This window comes from Vombatus ursinus, unplaced genomic scaffold, assembly GCF_900497805.2.
Source record: "Vombatus ursinus unplaced genomic scaffold, bare-nosed wombat genome assembly UNPS02014830.1, whole genome shotgun sequence".
In the NCBI taxonomy this organism is placed as follows: Eukaryota; Metazoa; Chordata; class Mammalia; order Diprotodontia; family Vombatidae; genus Vombatus; species Vombatus ursinus.
Window position 1 is genome coordinate 29,435,725 of NW_020954608.1, and position 19,997 is coordinate 29,455,721.

The window sequence follows — 19,997 nt, forward strand, 5'->3', positions numbered from 1 at the left end:
CTTCTCCAAAGTAGGGATATTTCACCATTGCACAAAGTATTCAAGAGAGACTTGCGTTTTGTCCTTGTTCTGTCTTGGAGGAAATAAGATGAAAGGAATTTCACAAGATGGGGAAAAGATGTTTTCGGGATCACAGCCCAGGGAGAAGAGAAGTAGGAATTCCTCTCAGAGCCAATCTGATAGCCTCAGGTTTGCTTCTCCAAAGTAAAGAGTATGGCAAGAATAAGACAGAAGATGCCAAAGCAGAACAGGAGACAAAAGGAAGATGTGGTACTCTGATGCAGAGGGAAGAGACTGGAAGCAGGGATATCAATTGTATTACTAAGCATTTTTCCTGTTTATGCCCCCAACTAGACCGTAAGCTCTTCAGAGTCAGGAATGCTATTTTAATGCATTTAAAATCTAACCTGTTCCTGGTGCAATGTTAGCCACATCGCGGGTGCTCAACAAATACTTGTTGATCATTATGGGTCTGCTTGCCACCAGCCTTTTCCGCACCAGTCCATCCTTCTTTCAGTTGCCAGTGATTTTCCTAAAGTACAGGTCTGACCATCTCACTCTTCCCAACCCCTGCCCTACTCTGTAAACTCCAGAGGCCATCTATCACTTCCAGGATCAAATACAAAATGTCTGTGGTAGTCAAAGCCCTTCGTAAATGCCACCCCCCCCCCCCCCCCCCCCCCCTTCCAATCTTCTTATATCTTACTCTCAATCATGTGCTCTTAGATCTGGTGACACAGGCCTCCTTACTATTCCACAAACAAGACACTCTATCTCTCAGCTCTGGGTATTTTCTCTGGCTGTTGCACCTTTCTGTCTCCTGGTTTTTCTGGCTTCCTTCAAGTCTCAGCTAAAATTCTACTTTCCACAGGAAGCCTTTCCCAACCCCTTACAATTCTAGCACCTTCCTTCTGTTAATTATTTCCTATTTATCCCATATGTAACTTGTTTCTAAATATGTTTGGATTGTGAGCTCCTTGAGGATAGGGACTGTCTTTTGCCTCTTTTTGTATCCTTACTGCTTAGTTCAGTGCTTGGCACACAGTAGGTGCTTAATAAATGCTTACTGACTGATTACAGCCAAAATCATATTTTAAATAAGGTTGATTTTAATGATACAAAACCCCGCAAGTGACATTTCTTTCTAAATGCTGTATCAATTGTGGCTACTTTGTACAAATAAGTTTGAAAGAGCAAGATTAAAGCGTAAAAAACTTCCAGTGTCTTCTAAACAGAAACAAAACACAGAAGGGTATGGACATGCAGTTATATAGCATGCTTTTCCCCCTCTTTGTTATTTCTTTAATATTGTGTGTCTTGTTCAAATTAAAGTGATTATTCTGTTATTCCATAAACTGGCTATTCACCCAAAGAATCACTTAAATAAAAAGTGTTTTTCAGTTAAAAACTACCATAATGCTAAATAATTAGTACAAAGTCAATGAAATTATGCATTGTTTTGGGTTGGCAAAGAAAATAATTCTCATGTTATGTTCAGATTTACTCTAAAGGAAATGTTCCAGATGAAAGCATACTCAGAAACTCATGACTCAAATGGATCTGTGATCAATATGGATGTTTACTATAATGATGTAGACTGCAGTTCAGTGATGCCTGCACATCCTTGGTGACTCTTGTCCATTTCCTCTCATTTTTTTGATTTTTCCTGACATTGCAAGGCTAGCAATGGGGCACTCAAGTGGAATACTTTGTTTTTGCTCCATACTGTTCTCTCCATTATTCATTTCCCTCATGATATCTTTACCTCGTCTTCTTTGAAGTCTGCTATAATGCCCACCATTAACCTCCCCATTCACCTCTCACATTTGTTTTCTGCTTTCCAGAGTCCGTTGTATTCCATTTCACACAACCATAAAATAATATTGGAAGACTACTGATATTAAAAATATGGGCCCTTATTTCTTAGAGAAGCTTGGGGACATTAAAAGACCTTTGCAATTTCCAGTTTGCTCTACTGTTTCTTTTTAATTCTGAGGTCTACTTATCATCCATTTGCACAGCCCATCTCAGATATATACATATAATATAATATATACATAATATAGGATATATACACAAGCATGTGCGTATATGTTGATATGTGTTTATACATACACATACCAATGGACAATCTATAAATTGTTTAGCCAACTTCATGTCATAATCTCAGCAATAGGTATTCTTCATCCATGTCGCTTTTTCTTTCTGTATGATTAGGTCAAACAATTTCTTCCAGAAATCTTGGCAGTGTTTCAGGGCTTGATACAACTAGCGTAATGTCATCCTCAAACAGAAGCATCTGGAGTACCTCACTGTTTAGGATATTCTTCTTTAACTTGGACTCCATTTTAGATCTCCTCTCGCCCACTGGCCCACCTTTGACCGGTATTCACTTTTCTATTTTATGCCTTGCCTAGTTTTTATGGTCAGAAAATCAGTGAACAGGATTCTCTCTATTGTTAAATGTTTCAAGGAATCATGAATGATTTTGATGTATGGATAGAAGACACCTTGTTTGACGAGGGTCTTTAAAACAATGCTTTACTCTCCTGAATAAAGTACTTAAAATCAACAAAAAATAAATATAGTGGCATCTTGTAGTCAATTGTGCAATGATAAAGATATAGTCTGACATAGCAGAAACAGTCAAATTTCATAAATGTTATTCTAATATACTCATCAAGAATCACTTCAATGCATTTGTAGAATATTCTCACAAAACTTTATAAAAATGAGAAAGAAGGCATATAGGTTAGTAGTTTTCTTGGTCAGTTTTTATATTAATGAAATCTAAGATTTTTTTCATGCCTTTGGTAGCTTCTCATCCTTTATATGCCTTGTGGATTGATCCTTTTATCTTCTAAAAGTTGTTACCTTCAGCATAAACCTCTTCTATGGACACATGCTCTAATCTGGTTGCTTTTACTTTTTTTTTTTTTTAGTGTCATTTCTGTGTCCTCTCTAAGCACGTTAGGGATTGTGATATCACACTCCAAGAGCAGTGGCTCAACTGGCCTTGTTTGTAAAAATGACTTGTTATAACGATTTTTGCAGATCTTTTCCACATTTCTTCTGTTTGTTGTCCTCTTTCTCTTTTAATCGTGGGGATGACTGCTTATTTAGGCTTCTAATTAAGGTTTCTTTAAATTAGTTTTGCTGTCCATTGCTTCTCTTCTTTATGATGTAATAGTGCTCATAAGCTACCATCATCCTTCTCTGTACAATTTTATAAATGAGTTTATATTCTAAATCCACATGCCCTTTTACCACCATCTCTCTCTGCTTGGTTAAATAAGTCAAGTGTTTGTTGACTAGGGCACTCTTTAGGTTCTTTTGGTCTTCTTGTTATGGCAATTGATTTATATTAATCAAATTTCTACATGCAATCATTATAATCAGTGTTGCTGTCTTTTCTTATATTCATTACCAATGAGGATAAAATGGCACCTGCTTCCCAGGGTTGTTGTGAAGATCAAGTAAGATAACTGTAAAACACTTAGCACAGTGCCTGGCACATTGTTGTTGTTGTTCAGTTGATTTTTAGTCATGTCCACCTTTTTGTGACCCCATTTGGGATTTTCTTGGCAAAGATAATGGAGTGGTTTACCATTTCTTTCTCCAGCTCATTTTATAGATTAGGAAACAGAGGCAAGCAGAGTTAAGTGACTTGCCCAGGGTCATACAGCCAGTAAGTATCTGAGTCCAGATTTGAATTCAGGAAGATGAGTCTTGGCCCTCTATCTGCTGTGCCACCTAGCTTCCCTCCTGGCACATAGTAAGCACTGTATAAATGTTAGCTATTAGTAGTAGTAGTAAGTAAAAGTTTACCTTAATTCTCTTCTTTGGGTTCTGAAGCATGGGAGAGTAAACCTTCCCCCCCAAATCATAAAGGGGGTAAATGCTTCTTTCATCTTCATGTAACTCCTCCTTGATTCCAGGTTGGGATTAGGCTGTTCCAGCAGAACTGCACAGCTCAATCCAAATATCACTGTGACTTCTGGACAGTCTAGCCACCTAAGGAACTTCCTCTGCTTCTGACTTGTCCTGCTACATATCCACATGGCAGCGAAGGCACTGAAGGTAAATTGTGTGTATGCGTGGCCTGGGGAAGTCTGACTTAATAGGAATAAGGGCATCCTTGTAAGTGTTGCTTCATTATTTTGAAGATGTGCTTTCCCCCTTAGCAGAGGGAGATTTTCATTGAGAAGTGTTCTACCTCTTTGTTGTATGGCTTAATGGCATAGGAATGGGAGGTCCTAGAAGGCAGGCACCACTTGTCTATGATCTTACATCACCACAGAAATCTGTGTACATTGTGAATGCTCAGTAAATGTAAATCAGAAGGATTTATTACATAGAACATCCATGTTTCTCTCTGTCCTCCCTTTGCCTCCCTAAGAAAAACAATTCCAGCATGCCAGTTTCCTCTACTGTGTCTAGGGCACTGAGAATGGGAGCAGAATCCAGATGCGGCTCCTTGTACTTCAGCGGAACCAGAGAGTGAACAGAACAGTAAGGCAACCACATAGTTTGGTCAGCAGTTATTTAGAAACCCAGAAGAGTTCACATTCAGGCTCATAGCCCCTTTAGCCAAAATTTACTTTGAAAATAATATCCTCAAACATCAAAACTTAAAATGGTGCAGCATATAATCATAGATATTCTTTGTCAGGACTATTTGATTATATTTTAAGACATAGTTAAAGGTGAAAATTGGAGGGATGCACAGCACTGGATAGCAGATTCATGGTCTGCTTATCATGTATTACAGCTTCATTGAAAAAAGAAATCCTAAAAACATTTTCTGCCAATTGTTCTTGAAATTATTTCGTTGCTTGCATTATTAAATAGAGAGCAGTTTTTCTTTTCCATGTGGACATCAGACCCTCTAGTATTTTCAATCTACTTAGGTCTGTTTTACATATTTGCAGTAAATGACTAAAACATGAGTATGGATTTGTGCCAAAGACTTTGCAATAATCAATAAAGGAAGGTTAAATTAAAAAAGAAAGAAAGAAACCCTGTACTGGCAGAGTGATTGAACAACATGACTTAATAGGGTTTTCATTTTCTAATTGCTGTGATTCAGTGTGGGTGGAACAGACACTTCTCCTCACTCCTTTTAGGGGACCGTGGGATTAGATAACATTCACTTTATTTTCTTCTTGCCCACTGGTTTGTACAGATCTGTCTCTGTCCTTCCCTGTCCCCCACATATGCATATATACACATACACACACAACCCAAAACCCTCATGATATGGCTTGGCTCTTTTCCACTATCTTATTGTTCCAAATACAAATATGCCAAGAAACAAAATGAATAGATGCTATTTCTTGGCTTACAGATGAACAGCAAGCAATAACCTTTATAAAACAATCACTAGGGTTACTCCCCACCAACACATCGAATTTAGAGAAAAAAGGGAGAGTAATTGGCTATGCAGTGGACTGGAGGTTCAGACATAGGCAAATGGTGTCATCTTAGTTTTGCCATTCCTATCCCCCTGCCTTTTAATCTTTTCCCTCTGTTCATTCTTTCCCTTTTTGTTACTCCATTTCCTTTTCCTTCTTGTCTTTTATCCATTAAGTTGCAGCAACATTAAAAAAAATGATTGGATATGACATATGAAACGCCCCAAGGGAAACATTGAAAACAAAGTGATTGGGTGTCTGACATAGCCCCAGACTTTATTATATAAGGACTTGAAGAATTGGTGTAGAGTGGGGAGAGCATTGGATTTGGGATCTGAAATCTTAGTGTGAATCTCAGGTCTGCTACTTACAAGTCACTGAATCTCTCCAGGCCTCAATTTCCTTGGTTGTAAAACAAAGAGGTTGAACTAGATGATCTTTAAGGTGTCTCTCGGCTCTAAACTCTATTCAACTGGAATCATCATCATCAATAAAATATATATATAGTGCTATAAGTCCAGAGGCTTTAGGTTCAAATCCCAGCTCCGCCACTTGTGACCATGGGCAAAGTCATTTTACCTTGCGAGGTCTCATCTGAAACATGAGGGCCTTGGATGAATGGCCTCCAGGTAATATATGTAAAGCACTTTGGAAATCTTCATAGGATCATAGATTCAGAGATAAAAGTGACCTTAGAGGACATTAAGTCCATGCCCTTATGTTAAAGGGGCAGGGAGGTGATACAGTGGATAGAGTGCAGGGCCTGAAGTCAGGAGGAGCTGAGTTCAAATTTCACCTCAGACAATTACTAGCTGTGTGACCCAAGGCAAGTCACTTAATCTTGTCTGCCTCAGTTTCCTCATCTGTAAAATGAGCTGGAGAAAGAAATGGCAAACCACTCCAGTATCTTTCCCAAGAAAATCCCAAATGGGGTCACAAAGAGTCTGAAACGACTGAACACCAATAACTACATATATTATCTGACTTGATTGCAAAATATTAGAATAGGCACAGACCTTAGAGATCATTTGATTCAACCCTCTCATTTTTCAGATGAAGAAACCAAGGCATGAAGAAGGGAAATGAGGTGTTCAAGGTCACATGGCCAGCTAAGGAAAGAGGTGAGCTGAGAAATCAAGTCTCCTGCCTCTTTGTATGTTGTAGTCTCTGCTGTACCAAGTCACCCCTTGCAACAACTGGACAGCAAATGCAAACTGGCGTCAAGTCAATGTCTGCTGTGTGCTTATAATTTAAGGGCTGTGTTCAATTATTGGGAATGAGAGAGGTTAAATGCTGGGGATATAAAGAAAGGCAAAAAGCAGCCCCTGCCTTCAAGGAGTTTGTAGTCTAGAGGAGAAGACAACATGCAAACAACTCTACGAATGAGATGTATAACAGGATAAATTGGAGATAATCTCACAGGGAAGGCAGTAGCATTAAGGGGGATCAAGAAAGGCTTCTTGCAGAAAGTGGAATGTTAGCTGGGACCTGAAGTAAACCAGGAACCTAGGAGTCAAAAATAAGGAAGGAGAGTCTTCCAGTATAGGGAACAGCCAGCGGAAATACCCAGAGTTAGGAAATGCAATGTTTTTTTTGTTTGTTTTGTTTTGAGTGAGGCAATGGGGTAAGTGACTTGCCCAGGGTCACATGGTTAGTGTCAAGTGTCTGAGGTCGGATTTGAACTCAGGTCCTCCTGACTCCAAGGCCGGAGCTCTATCCACTGTGCCACCTAGCAGCCCCCAAATGCAATGTTTTGTTCAAGGAATAGGAAGGAAGCTAGTATCGCTGTATAATAGAGGATAAAGAGGACAGTAATGTGTAAGAAGATCAGAAACGTAGGAAGGGGATAGGTTAAGAAGGGCGTTAAAAGCCAAAGGATTTTATATTTGATCCTGGGGGTAATAAGGAGTTACTGGCAACACCCCAAAACCTATGGGCTTTTAATTCTGTCCCCAAGGAAAATGAGACCAAGTTGGTCACAAGCTGGCTTTAAGGGAATCACGAAGTCACCAAATGCACACACACACTCCTAGAACAACTACCTATGAGTGTACTTACCCACATATCCTGGAGTGCCACACGCTGTAGACATGACATCTCCTTTGCCTTCCATTTTGGACAACCCAAAGTCACTGATCATGATTTTGGACTCCTCGTCCTGACTGTAGTACAAAAGGTTTTCAGGCTAACATGGGTGAAGATGCAGAAAAACAAACATAAATATTTTATACATCTGGGTTAAACCAGAGAGAAAACAACATCTGATACTTGAGGCCAAACATGGTAACCTCGCACTCGTAACAATTTAAGGTTAAACAAGGCCATTAAATTATGAAATGGATAACATCTTTCTTTGGATTGGCCTGTAGACTTCCTAGAATTACTCATTTTAAATAGTACAGTGAGATAGGTGAGAAACTGTTCATTCAATTCCTATGCTAGCTAAAGAGGAATCACCAGGCAACAAAACCAGTTATAGCTTTGCTTTTTAAATGGTGAGCCCATGATGATGATCAGGAGAAAGAAGCATAATTGATTATCTGTCATAGGATTCTATTTGTCTTTCTGTCCCCAAGTGTCTTTTCTACTTTTGAGCTGCCACTGAGAGAGATGAGAAAGTGACATTTATTAGGAGGTCTAAGTGATTATCAAAGATTTAGAAGGAATGATAGAAAATGCATTCATTAAGTGCTTACTGTGTGCAAAGCACTGTGTTCAGTGCTGGGGAAGCAGATTTAAGAAAGGACAGTCATTGTTCCCAAAGAGCTTATGTTTTAATAGGGGAAGACAAAGTATGTAGGAAAATTGAGCTGCATAGCAAATGCAACCATTTTTGCCTAATCCAGTTTATTTTTCCCCATTAGAATGCAAGCTTCTCATGAGTAGGGATCTTTTCATTCTTTGTACTTGCATCAACAGCATCTAGCACAACGATTGGCACATAATAGACATTCAGTACATGTTAGGCTATTAATTGATGATGTTAGTATTAAAAATGCATTTAATAAATAATTAACGATGCTACTCATCTATACTAATCTCAAAGTGAACAACGTGTAAAATCTGTACTTTGGGTTGAACTTTCTAACATTCTGTTGGGTTAAATTAGATTTTCTTTCCTTTCATGATTTCCTACCAACTTCCACAACGTGCTTCCCATTCACTGCTTTTGTTGATAAAAATTAGTCTGCTTTTTAGGTAGTATATTCTAAGGAAGAGTTAAATAATCCTGTGTAAAGTGCACATACTTGAGGCAGAGAGAAAGAGAAAATGTTACACTAGAAAAAATATCAGGGACTCAAAAAAAAAACAACAACCCTCTACTACCCTACTCCTTACTCTCCCATTCAAATGGAATGTCCAGGACCCAAAGATATCTTTTTCAATGGCTGGAGGCTTGGTTTGCTTTTGAATGAATAAACATCACTGGTCATTTCAATTTTCTGAATATTTTCCTAACCTGGGTTCACAAAGATATCTGTCGGGGGAAATGGGAGTACTTGCTTTCCTTGTCCCTGTGTATTTTAAAATGGGATGATTTCTACTCCCTAACAACTTATTAGGATACAAAAACCATGTAAAATGAGATTTTTTTAAAGGCGGGAGGAGAGATACATCTCTACCTCTTCTGTATGATCATAATCTCTGTAATTTGGGATCAGGAAGTTAAGTATATTAGTTTATTTCTCTTAGAAGTTTATGAACATTTCATAATCCAATCTTATCCTACTTCACAGAGGCCAAAACCCTTTTTGGGAGATTACAAAGGGACTCTAAAGTGGCAGTGTTCTGCTTTCAGCAATCACATGCTGTGAGTTTGATGGTCTAAAAGCTTCTGTTCAATCCAATCCAAATTGGAAACACTTCCCCATAAGGACAACGTGGGAGTGATATACAATATATATCCCATACAGCCAATGTTTCTGTCTTTCTAAGAGGAAATAAATGTTACCCACCATGATACGGCCTATTATTCTCCTTAGAATTATTTTAAATAAGTACCAATAATCAGCCCACTCACTCTCCTCCTACATGGCTACTAAGTTGCCTCTTAAAAGCTGCCTGCTGTATTTGGAAAACACAATCTGATGGTGAGAAAATACTTCCAAGGTATACAGGCAATGGATGGGCTTATTTAGCTCAGTGAAGAATTTAAGAAGCCCTTGAAGGTGTGATAATCCTTCTGAAATCCTAAGAAATCTATCAAGAACTAGTGCTGTAACCCAGCTCCCAAAAGTTACCAAAAGTGCGTATTACCACAGTCAATAAGGGAAGGGTCATGGAAGGATAATGAGAGACAGCAGAGACAGAGACATAATGTACACGGAGAACGTACATTCCCTCAGAGCCCTGAAAAACTAAAGACTGCCACAATTTCCTGCCTTTGACACAACCTCAGTGTACCTCTTAAAATTTGATTTTGTTGGCTACATAAAATCTGACCCTAGGTAAATTAATGTCCCTGGGTCTTGTTTGCATCTGTAAAATGGGATTATTGGATTCAACTTACAAAGTCCCTTCCAGCTCTACACCTATGATACTATGATCTTATGTTTATAAGAGATGGTGTGGCATAATGTAAGACCTGGTTCATGTCCTGCCTCTGACACATCCCAGCTCTTTCACTCTGGGCCAATTATGTAACCTCCCAGGGTCCCCAGGCAATTCTATGACTATAAATTACAGAACCAGTGCTGACTTGCACTGATTGAAGAAGTAGTTTCCTCTTCAGGAGCTCCATACATTAGAATAAATAAATTATAAATAAATAAAAAATTTAATATTCAGTCCACTAGAATGTAAGGTCTTTGAGAGCAGGCACTGTCTTTTACCTTTCTTTGTATTCTCAGTACTTAACACGGTGCCTGGTGCATTGTTGTTGTTTAGTTATATCTGACTCTTTGTGACTCCATGGACCATAGAACACTAATGTTGTCCATGGGTTTTTCTTGGCAATGATACTGTTGTGGTTTGCCATTTCCGTCTCTAGTGGATTAAGGCAAACAGTGGTTAAGTGACTTGCCCATGGTCACACAGCTAGTATGTGTCTGAGGCCGAATTTGAACTCAGGTGTTCCTGACTCCAGTGCTCTGTCCACTGGGTCACCTAGCTACCTCTGCCTGGCACATAGTAGATGCTTAATAATGTGAGTTAACTGACTATACTGGCCTTAAAAATCTACAACTATGTAGAGTATGGTGTTCACATACAATATGAATATGTTAATTACAAGATAAGTGGTGTGACATTTTACCACTGAGCCAATTAAGAGAAATGGGAATTACTTCTCATGAAACAGCAAGCGGTTATAGCTTATAAGCTTATAGCTTTCATTCTGTCGTTTGCCACCTTGAAAAAGTCCCATCCCTCCACTGAGAACCATTTCATTTTACAATGTACTGTAGAATGGAAGGGACATGCCAGGAAATGATGACCTTACCTTGAGGTCCCTATGTACGATTCCCATCCTGTGGAGATAGTAGACTGCATCCAAGACCTGGCGGATTAGAGTACTGGCATCTTTTTCCGTGTAAAATCCTTTCTCTACTATTCGATCAAAAAGCTCTCCTCCGGATACACTGTAAAATACCACAGAGCAAAAAGGCCACATGAAAGTTCCTGCTGATTTTTGCTGGGAGTGGGGGAAACCATAGATATAAGATCTAAGTATCATTTCCAACGTGCATCTGTTTTTTTCAGATCATTCTCCTATTGTATCTAAGCTTTTATAGGTCAGGGTTTCTGGGACACAGGGCATGGATTTCCAAATAAAAGGAGTGAAAACTAAAATACATTCTGTGATTCAGCCCAGTCTATGAATTGTCGTTTTGCCTTTTCCATTACCTTATTTGGAGGGCAAATCATATAGATGTAAAATTACAAGCAATATCATGACCCCTCATGATACCGGATGAGAAAACATGCTACCTATTACAGAGAGGGGATGCATTGAGGGTTCAGGATGAGACATATTTTGGTATATATATATATATGTGTGTGTGTGTGTGTGTGTGTGTGTGTGTGTGTGTGTGTGTGTGTGTGTGTGTATGTATGTATGCATGCATGTTTATGTGTGTATATATATGTATGCATGCATGTTTATGGGTACATATACACACACACACACACAGAGCCATTGAGGGAATTTGTTTTGCCTGACTGCATATTTATTACAAAAATTCATTTTTCTTTTTTTTCCCAAAGGAGTGGAGGTGCAAGGGAGAGAAAATAGATTTGTTAATTTTTTTATAAGAGAGAGATGGGAGGAGATGCTACAGAAGAGAAATGTTACACTTCTTTCAGATGAGGTCACTATATTATTAGTTTTTCTTAACTGTTTTCCTTTTTAAAAATTTTTTTTTACAAGAGACCTCTCACACATTGGGAGTAATCTGGAAATGTATGTAACTTAAAAACAAAACATAAAAATAAAATAAAAAAATCCCCACACATTAGCAAGTGGTGTTCAAAGTCTTCCCTGCTCCCTATTGCAATCTGCCATGCTGTAGCCAAACTGGACTACTTGTCATCTCTTGGGAAAGGTGGAAGCAGAATAAGTATTTTTTATGATGCCTACTATATGCCAGACACTGTGCTGAATGCTTTTTACAAATATTATTTTATTTGATCTTTACTATCACCCTGGGAGGTTGGTGCTATTATTATCACCATTTTACAGTTGAGGAGAATGAGGCAGATAGAGGTTAAGTGACTTGCCCAGGGTTCCATGGCTAGCAAATGTCTGAGGCTGAATTGGGAACTCAGGTCTTCCCTACTCCAGGGCCCCATCCTCTATCCATTGCCCACCAGCTGCATCTCGTAGGCACGCTCATTGTCTTCCATATCTTTGTTCATGCCATTTCCTATGCCAAAGTATTCTTTTCACCCCTGAACCACATCCTCTGTCTTTTGAAATCTTGCCCATTTTTCTTTGTTTTCAGTTCTGTTCATCTAAATTAGGTTTAAAAAACATTGATTATTGCTGATTTTATTCAAGGCACAGTGTTAGGTGCTGTAGATACAAAGCAAAAATCAAACTATCAGGGCAGCTAGGTGGCGCTCAGGCAGCTAGGTGGCACAGCGGATAAAGCTCTGGCCTTGGAGTCAGGAGGACCTGAGGTCAAATTTGGCCTCAGACACTTGATACTTACTAGCTGTGTGACCTTGGGCAAGTCACTTAGCCCCGACTGCCTCGCCGGAAAAAAAAAATCAAACCTTCTCTCAAAGATATACCATATACACAGATAAATAAATACACACAATAATTTTGATGGGGAAAACAGTCAATCAACAATATTTATTAAGCATTTACTATGTGCCAGGCAGGGTGCTGGGAATAAAAAAAAAGTCTTGCTCTCAAGGAGACAACATGTATACACAGAAATGTGACAATACTGAACTCTTTGTGGGTCTAGAAAGTTGGAATTTTGCCCCATCTTTAATGTCCAGTTCAAATGCCACTTTTTTCACATACTGATCCCTTCAGTTAGACTATTTTATTTCCTTGAGCTTCCATAATCCTTTGTACCAATTATAGAATTTTATGTTTATGTTGTATACCTGTTACTAGAGTATAACCTCCTGAAGGCAGGGGCTTAAGAGCTTAATAACTGGTTTTGGAAATAAAGTGAGGACTGTTGGTAGAGTTGTGAACCGATCCAACCATTCTGGAGAGCAATTTGGAACTATACCCAAAGGGCTTATTAAAACTGTCCATATTCTTTAATCTAGCAATACCACTGCTAGGTTTGTATCCCAAAGACATGAAAAAAAAGGAGGGAAAGGACCTATTTGTACAAAAATATTTATAGCAGCTCTCTTTGTGGTGGCTAAGAATTGGAAATCAAAGGGATGCCCATCAATTGAAGAATGGCAGAACAAGTTGTAGTATGTGAATGTAATGGAATATTATTGTGCTATAAGAAATAACAAGCAGGATGATTTCAGAAAAACCTGTAAAGACTTACATGAACTGATGCAGACTGAAGTGAGTAGAAACAGGAGAACATTGTACACGGTAACAAAAATATTCAATGAATGATGTGGCTAATCTCAGCAATACAATGATCCAAGACAATCCCAAAGGACTAATGATGAAACGTGCTATCTGCCTCTAGAGAAAGGACTGATATTGTCTAAATACAGACCAAAACAAACTATTTTTTTTCAGTTTCTTTAATTTTATTTTGTTGTTGTTCAAGTCTTCTTATACAAAATGACTAATATGGAAATGTTTTACATGACTGTACATGTATAACCTATATCTGATTGCTTACCATCTCAGGGAGATGGGAGAGCAAGGAGGGAGGATTAGAATTTGGAACTCAAAATTTAAAAAAAATTAGAGGCATCTAGGTGGTGTAGTGAAGAGAGCACCCGCCCTGGAGTCAGGAGGACCTGAGTTCAAATCCAGCCTCAGACACATAACACTCACTAGCTGTGTGACTCTGGGCAAGTCACTTAACCCCAATTGCCTCACCAAAAAAAAATTTTAAATTGCATTGTATAATTGGGGGAAAATAAAATATTTTTTAAAAGAAATAAAGTGAGAAGAGGGATGGAGAATCATTGGATAATATAGGTAAGAGAGTATCTTAACATGACTTTTGCATATTAAGAACTGAGGCAACTATAAAATCTAAAGTAGAAAACAAATAATAACAATGTGCTTTGTCTTGAGAATATTTTGGCAAAAACAAAACAAAAATTGCACCTCTTTCAAACCACTTAGCCATCCTGGACAAAGATAAAAAAAGAGGAACACATTCACATTATTAGTAATTTTTAAGTCCAAACTTTCTATGAAACAAAATGAAAGAGATTTCATTGAGTTACTGAAGCTACAAAATTGCTTGTAAATAGCTGAAACTGTCCTAATAGGTAAAATAAAAGATTTTCCTTAGGAGTAACACAGACAAAAACATTAATGGATGCATTTTCTGCAAGTCATGGTAAATTAATGGGTAATAAATAACACATTAAAACCTTGTTTTGAAAAAAAAAAGCTAATGAAGGGAGAAATAAATGATTGCTGCCATAAAAATACCTAGGGGCTGGAGACTCTTTCAATATCTGATCACTAGGTAGTTCAGCATTTAGTCATTCTAAGCAATATTCTGAGTGGGTAATGAGATGAAATCACTTTCCACAGAAGATGGGAAAATGGGTAGGAGGCATATTATTGTTGTGATGGAAATGATAAATGATTTAAAAAGTAAAAAGCAAATGAGAAAAGACAGAAAATAACGATCTTTGCTACTTCATAGACTTGGGTTATTTTAAATGTCCATTTCCTAAAACAGTGAATCTTAACCTGGGGGTTGTGGACCCCCCAAAAGGACTATAGATAGATTTTAGAGAGTTTTGTGAAGTTGGATTTGAAGAGAATACATTTTTATTTTCATCATCTTCTCTTCTTCAATTGTCTTTTTAAAAAAATTACTCTGACTAGACATCGATAGGTTTCACCAGATCGCAAAGTTGGAGGGGCGGGGGGTCTATGACATAAAAAAGGTTAAGTATCTCTGTTTTAAAGTAGGGTTAGGGTATCTGTTAACAGTGGGCACAGAGTTTTTTGTCCCTCCCACCTCTCCTTTATCCAGAGTCCTGACAAAAGCAGTCTAATATCCAGATGTTTCCAAAACTCCAGATTACCCTGAAACTGGATTAAGGTACAACAGATACCCTATGAGGCAGTTGTTGGTGACATGGGGAACTGCTTTGGGTAAAACCATGAAGCTGGCCAAGTTAGCTTTTAGCTTATTTGCTGCATTCATCCTTTCCCCATTTTGGGAGGGGCACCTCTCTCTCTCCCTAAGGTTCTCCTGCTGTTTGCTTGACTGCTCAGTCAGTAAACTAGTATTTATTAAATGCCTTCTTGTGCTAGGCTCTGCGCTAAGTCCTGGGGAAGAAAAACAAGCAAACAAATATAAAATCAGTCCCTGCTCTGAAGGAGCTCACAGTCTAATGAAGGAGACAACATGTAAACTATTATGTACAGACAAGATATGTGCCCAATAAATTGGAAAGAAGGATCTAAGATGAAGGAGAACTAAGGAATAAGGCTTCTGCTCAGGTCCTTGTCCTGCCCTCTATGCCACCTATACCCTTCCTCCCATTGGCCTTATACCATGCTCCATACTTTCCCAGCACCCATCCCCACATTTAGTTAGGTGACCTGCCCAAGGTCACACAAAGAATGAGTAGCAAAGCCAAGATTCAAGTCCTAGTGGTCTAACTCCAAACTTGGCACTCTTTCCACCATTCTCTGATACTGAAGATGCTTTGAGAAAAGGAAATACAGGAGCTAAGGAAGAATGAGGAGAGAGTGAGGCTGATGACTTGGCACAGCTCTGCCTCACTTAAATCTAATTCAGGTGCAAGTCAAGATGTCACCCTCATGATGGCTTTGGTTCTCTACAAAAATGAAAGATGAACAATGACAGCAAGAATGAGAAAGAAGGTGAAAGAGAGGAGGGAAATTCTCCTACTCTTGAAATCACTTTGGAATTGGGTATTGATTGCTATGTTCAAAGGTACAAAGATTTTTTGAATTATACTTAGCTAGAATCCTTACCTTTCTCTGATATATGGATTAACTTTCTGCTTACTATCCATTAGGAGGGATAGGATACAATACATACCCTATTATATAGAATATATAATGTTTTCATTCTGAATGGTGTCTTGGTACTCTCAGCTAGAAGGCATGTAAGTTTTTTGGGGACTTTTTGAGTATAACTTAATATTAGTCTACATGAATATGGAAAATCTGGGATGCATACATTTGTGTTTCAATTAACCAAAGACTTTTTTCTTTTTTTAAAAAAATTGTTATTTATTTTTAACATTCTTTTTTAAAAATTTTGAGTTCCAAATTCTCCTTCTTTCCCCTCCCTCACCCATTGAGAAGTCAAGCAGTATATTAATTATATATGTAAAATCATGCAAAACATATTTCCATATTAGCCATATCCTCTCCCCCACCCCAACAAAAAGAAAGAAAGAAAAATAAAGTGAAAAAATTATGTTTCAATCTGCACTCAGAGTTAATCAGTTCTCTCTCTGGAGGTGGATAGCATTTTTTTTATCATGAGTCCTTTGGAATTGTCTTGGCTTATTGTATTGATCAGAATAGGTAATAGCTAAGTCTTTCACAGTGATCATCATTACAATATTAATGTTAATGTGTAAAATGATCTGAACCAGAGAATGTTTTTCCCTTAATAATATTTTATTTTTGTCCCAATTACATGTAAAGATAATTTTCAAAATTCATTTTTGTAAAATTTTGAGTTCCAAATTTTTCTCCCTCCCTGCCTCCCCTCTCACCTCCCCCAATACAGCAAGGAATCTGATATAGGTTATACATGTACAATCATGTTAAATATATTTCCACATTAGTCATCTTATGAAAGAAGAGTAGGAACGAAAGGGAAAAACCACAAGAAAGAAAAAAACAATAACAAAAAAAGTGAAATTAGTATGCTTCGATCTTCATTCAGACTCCATAATTCTTTCTCTGAATATGGATAGCATTTTCCATCATGAGTCTTTTGGCATTGTCTTAGATCATTGTACTGCTGAGAAGAGCTAAGTCTTCCATAGTTAATCATAGCACAATGCCGCTATTACTGTGTACAATATTCTTCTGGTTCTGCTCACTTCAGTCAGCGTCAGTTCATCCAAGTCTTTCCAGGTTTTTCTGAAATCTGCCTGCTCATCATTTCTTATAGTACAATAGTATTCCATTACATTCATATACCACAACTTGTTCAGCCATTCCCCAATTGATGGACATTTCCTCAATTTCCAATTCTTTGCCACCACAAAAAGAGCTGCTATAAATATTTTTGTATATGTGGGTCCTTTTCCCTTTATGATATCTTTGGGGTACAGAGCACACGCACACACACACACACACACACACACACACACACACAATGCGCAGTATACATAAGGGTGGATATGGGTTTTTATATACACAGTATATAAAGGGTCAGCCTTGGAGTTAGGAACACACAGATTCAAAAGCCCCACCTGACATACTAATTTGACCATGGACAAGTCACTTATCTTTTCTCGGACCCAGGCATTTCTCTATATAATGCAGAGATGAATTCCTGACCTGCCTAAGTGGAGGAACACTTTTGCATCAAACATTTCCTACAATGATGAAATTATAGGTCTAAACATCACTGCCCCCCTCAAAAACCCAGCTATTACTTAGAATATGGCTTAGGGAAAGCATTCGTTTTCTTTTGCTTTCTCCTAGTCCCTTCCAGACTGGCCCCCCCCCCCCCAATTCCCAGAACTGAAAGCATCTTCCTCCCACTTGAACCAAGTTCAGCACAATGGCACAATGGCTTTCCTGAGCAAAGCTGGTGTTTTATGCAAAGCTCTCTCACCCATTTGCTTAAATTTCCATCCACGAGCAGGTTCATTCTCTTAGCCTTTGACTTAGGGCACTTATATTTCTCCAAGAGCTCTCTTTCAGAATGCCAGAGAATTTAAGGGTTGGTTTCATGTAACCCATATACTTAGTATTTTTCCTGTTCTTTAAATCCATTTTAATAATTTTAAGAGATTCAAAAACATAGTCTTAAGATATTTCCAAGTTTCAATCAGTTCATAATTTAAAAAATTATACTGAAATTTTATTAAGGAGAACAAACATAAATCTTTTCATTGAACACAGTAATGAGGTACAGCATCACCTCTGTCCTCTCTGCTTTGGCCAGACCACATATGGGCATTGTGTTCAGTTCTGGGCAGCACATTTTAGAAAAATCATTGACAAGATGGACTGATTCCTGAAAAGGGTCATTAGGATGACAGAGGGACTCAAAACCAATCCATCACTTGAAGAACTAGGGTTTTTTGACATGGAAAAAAGAAGGCTTAGGAGGAGAGGGCAGAATAGCTAGTTTTAAGAACCTTATAAGAAATGTTTTCACATGGAATAGAGGTTGAATTTGTTTTACGAGGCTACAGAGGTTAAAACTAGAGGCAGCCAAATGGTGCAGTGGACCTGAGTTCAAATCCAGCCTCAGATACTTGTTGTTATTGTTCATTCGTTTCAGTTATGTCTCACTCTTGACCCCATTTGGGGTTTTCTTGGCAAAGATACTGGAGTGGTTTGCCATTTCCTTCTCCAGCTCATTTTACAGATGTGGAAACTGAGGCAGACAGGGTTAAGTGACTTGTCCAGGGTCACACAGCTAGGAAGTGTCTGAGACACTTGTAACTGTGCAACCTGGGCAAGTCATTTAACATTTGACTGCCTCAGTATCTTCAACTGTAAAATAGGGTGCTTATGAGCTGAGACAAATGAAAAGCCCAAGAGACAAAATTTCTAGGTAATCAATAATCAATTTATTAATTAAGCTAGCCAATAATAAATACATTGAGGGTCAGTGGTTTCTCTAGGTAACCAAAGACAAAACCATGGAAATTCCTGAATGGTTAAATACCTTTGGAAAAGAGGGTACCCCTGACAGATGAAAGTCAACCCTGATTGGTGAATAATTAATGAGGGGGTGGACTTTCAAATGAGGAAAAGAAATCAGCTGAAAGCCTTTAGCTCCTCCTGCTGAGAATATGGCTTGATCATGAGACTCAGCCACCTCCAGCAGTTTGGACAGGGGAATCCATCTCTACCCAGACCACTCTGGTTGATTTTCTCCTTCATGAGCAGGGTCACCCTAAATTCTAATGAAAGGGTGCAAGGGCATAAGCTTAATGTTTTAGGGCTGGAATTCACCTAGATTGGATTCTGTTTATCCTCTAAACAGTCTCCCTAGTTGGGTGGGGTCCTGCCTAAGATTGAGGAACATATTCCTGGAGGAAACATTGTATATTGTATATACATAATATAGAAAAATGTATATACATACACCCATGTATAATATATGTGAACATAAATGCACATGCATACATATATGTATAAATGTATATGTGCACATGAATACACATGTAGTATGTTCATATAGGGATAGGTGTACTTTCAACAATATACATATGTGTGCAAATATGATATATATGTAAGTATAAATGTATACACACATACATACATATATACTCTTGGGCAGTTCTGATTATTAGAAAGCTTTTTTTTGAAACCAAGCCTAAATTTGTCTCTAATTCATCTTCCATGTAGGTGACAGCCCTTTAAATACTTGAAGACAGATATCATGTTCACACACTTCCTCCCCATTTTCTCTTTTCCAGGCTAAACATGCCCAATTCCTTCACCTGATTTCCATATTATGTCTTCTTCAGGTTTTTTATCCATCTGGTTGCCTCAGTGAAGACACTCTCCAGCTAACTGGCATCCTTCTTAAGGCCAGAACTGCACAGAACATTACAGGGGAGGTCTGATCATGATACCGTACAATGGAACCATTGCCTCCCTCTTTCTGGAAACTATATGCACAGTGCCAATTCATCTTGAGCTTGAAATCCACGAAAAACTTCCAATGTTTTCGGAATGACTGCTGTCTAATGCCTTTTCCATCTTATGCTTGTGAAGTTGATTTTTTATACTCAAGGGCAAGATTTTACATTTATTCCTACTGAACTTCA

At 38.2% G+C, this 19,997-nt stretch overlaps 1 protein-coding gene across 1 annotated transcript in view; it reads right to left on the minus strand.

Moving 5' to 3' along the window:
- Positions 1-19,997, minus strand: part of CAMK1D (calcium/calmodulin dependent protein kinase ID) — a 478,963-nt gene that overhangs the window by 81,085 nt on the left and 377,881 nt on the right. The window contains exons 4-5 of the mRNA XM_027838808.1: positions 10,855-10,993; positions 7,473-7,599 (exon numbers count right to left, since the gene is read on the minus strand). Coding sequence (XP_027694609.1) covers positions 7,473-7,599; positions 10,855-10,993 — 266 coding nt within the window. The remainder of the gene's footprint in view (positions 1-7,472; positions 7,600-10,854; positions 10,994-19,997) is intronic.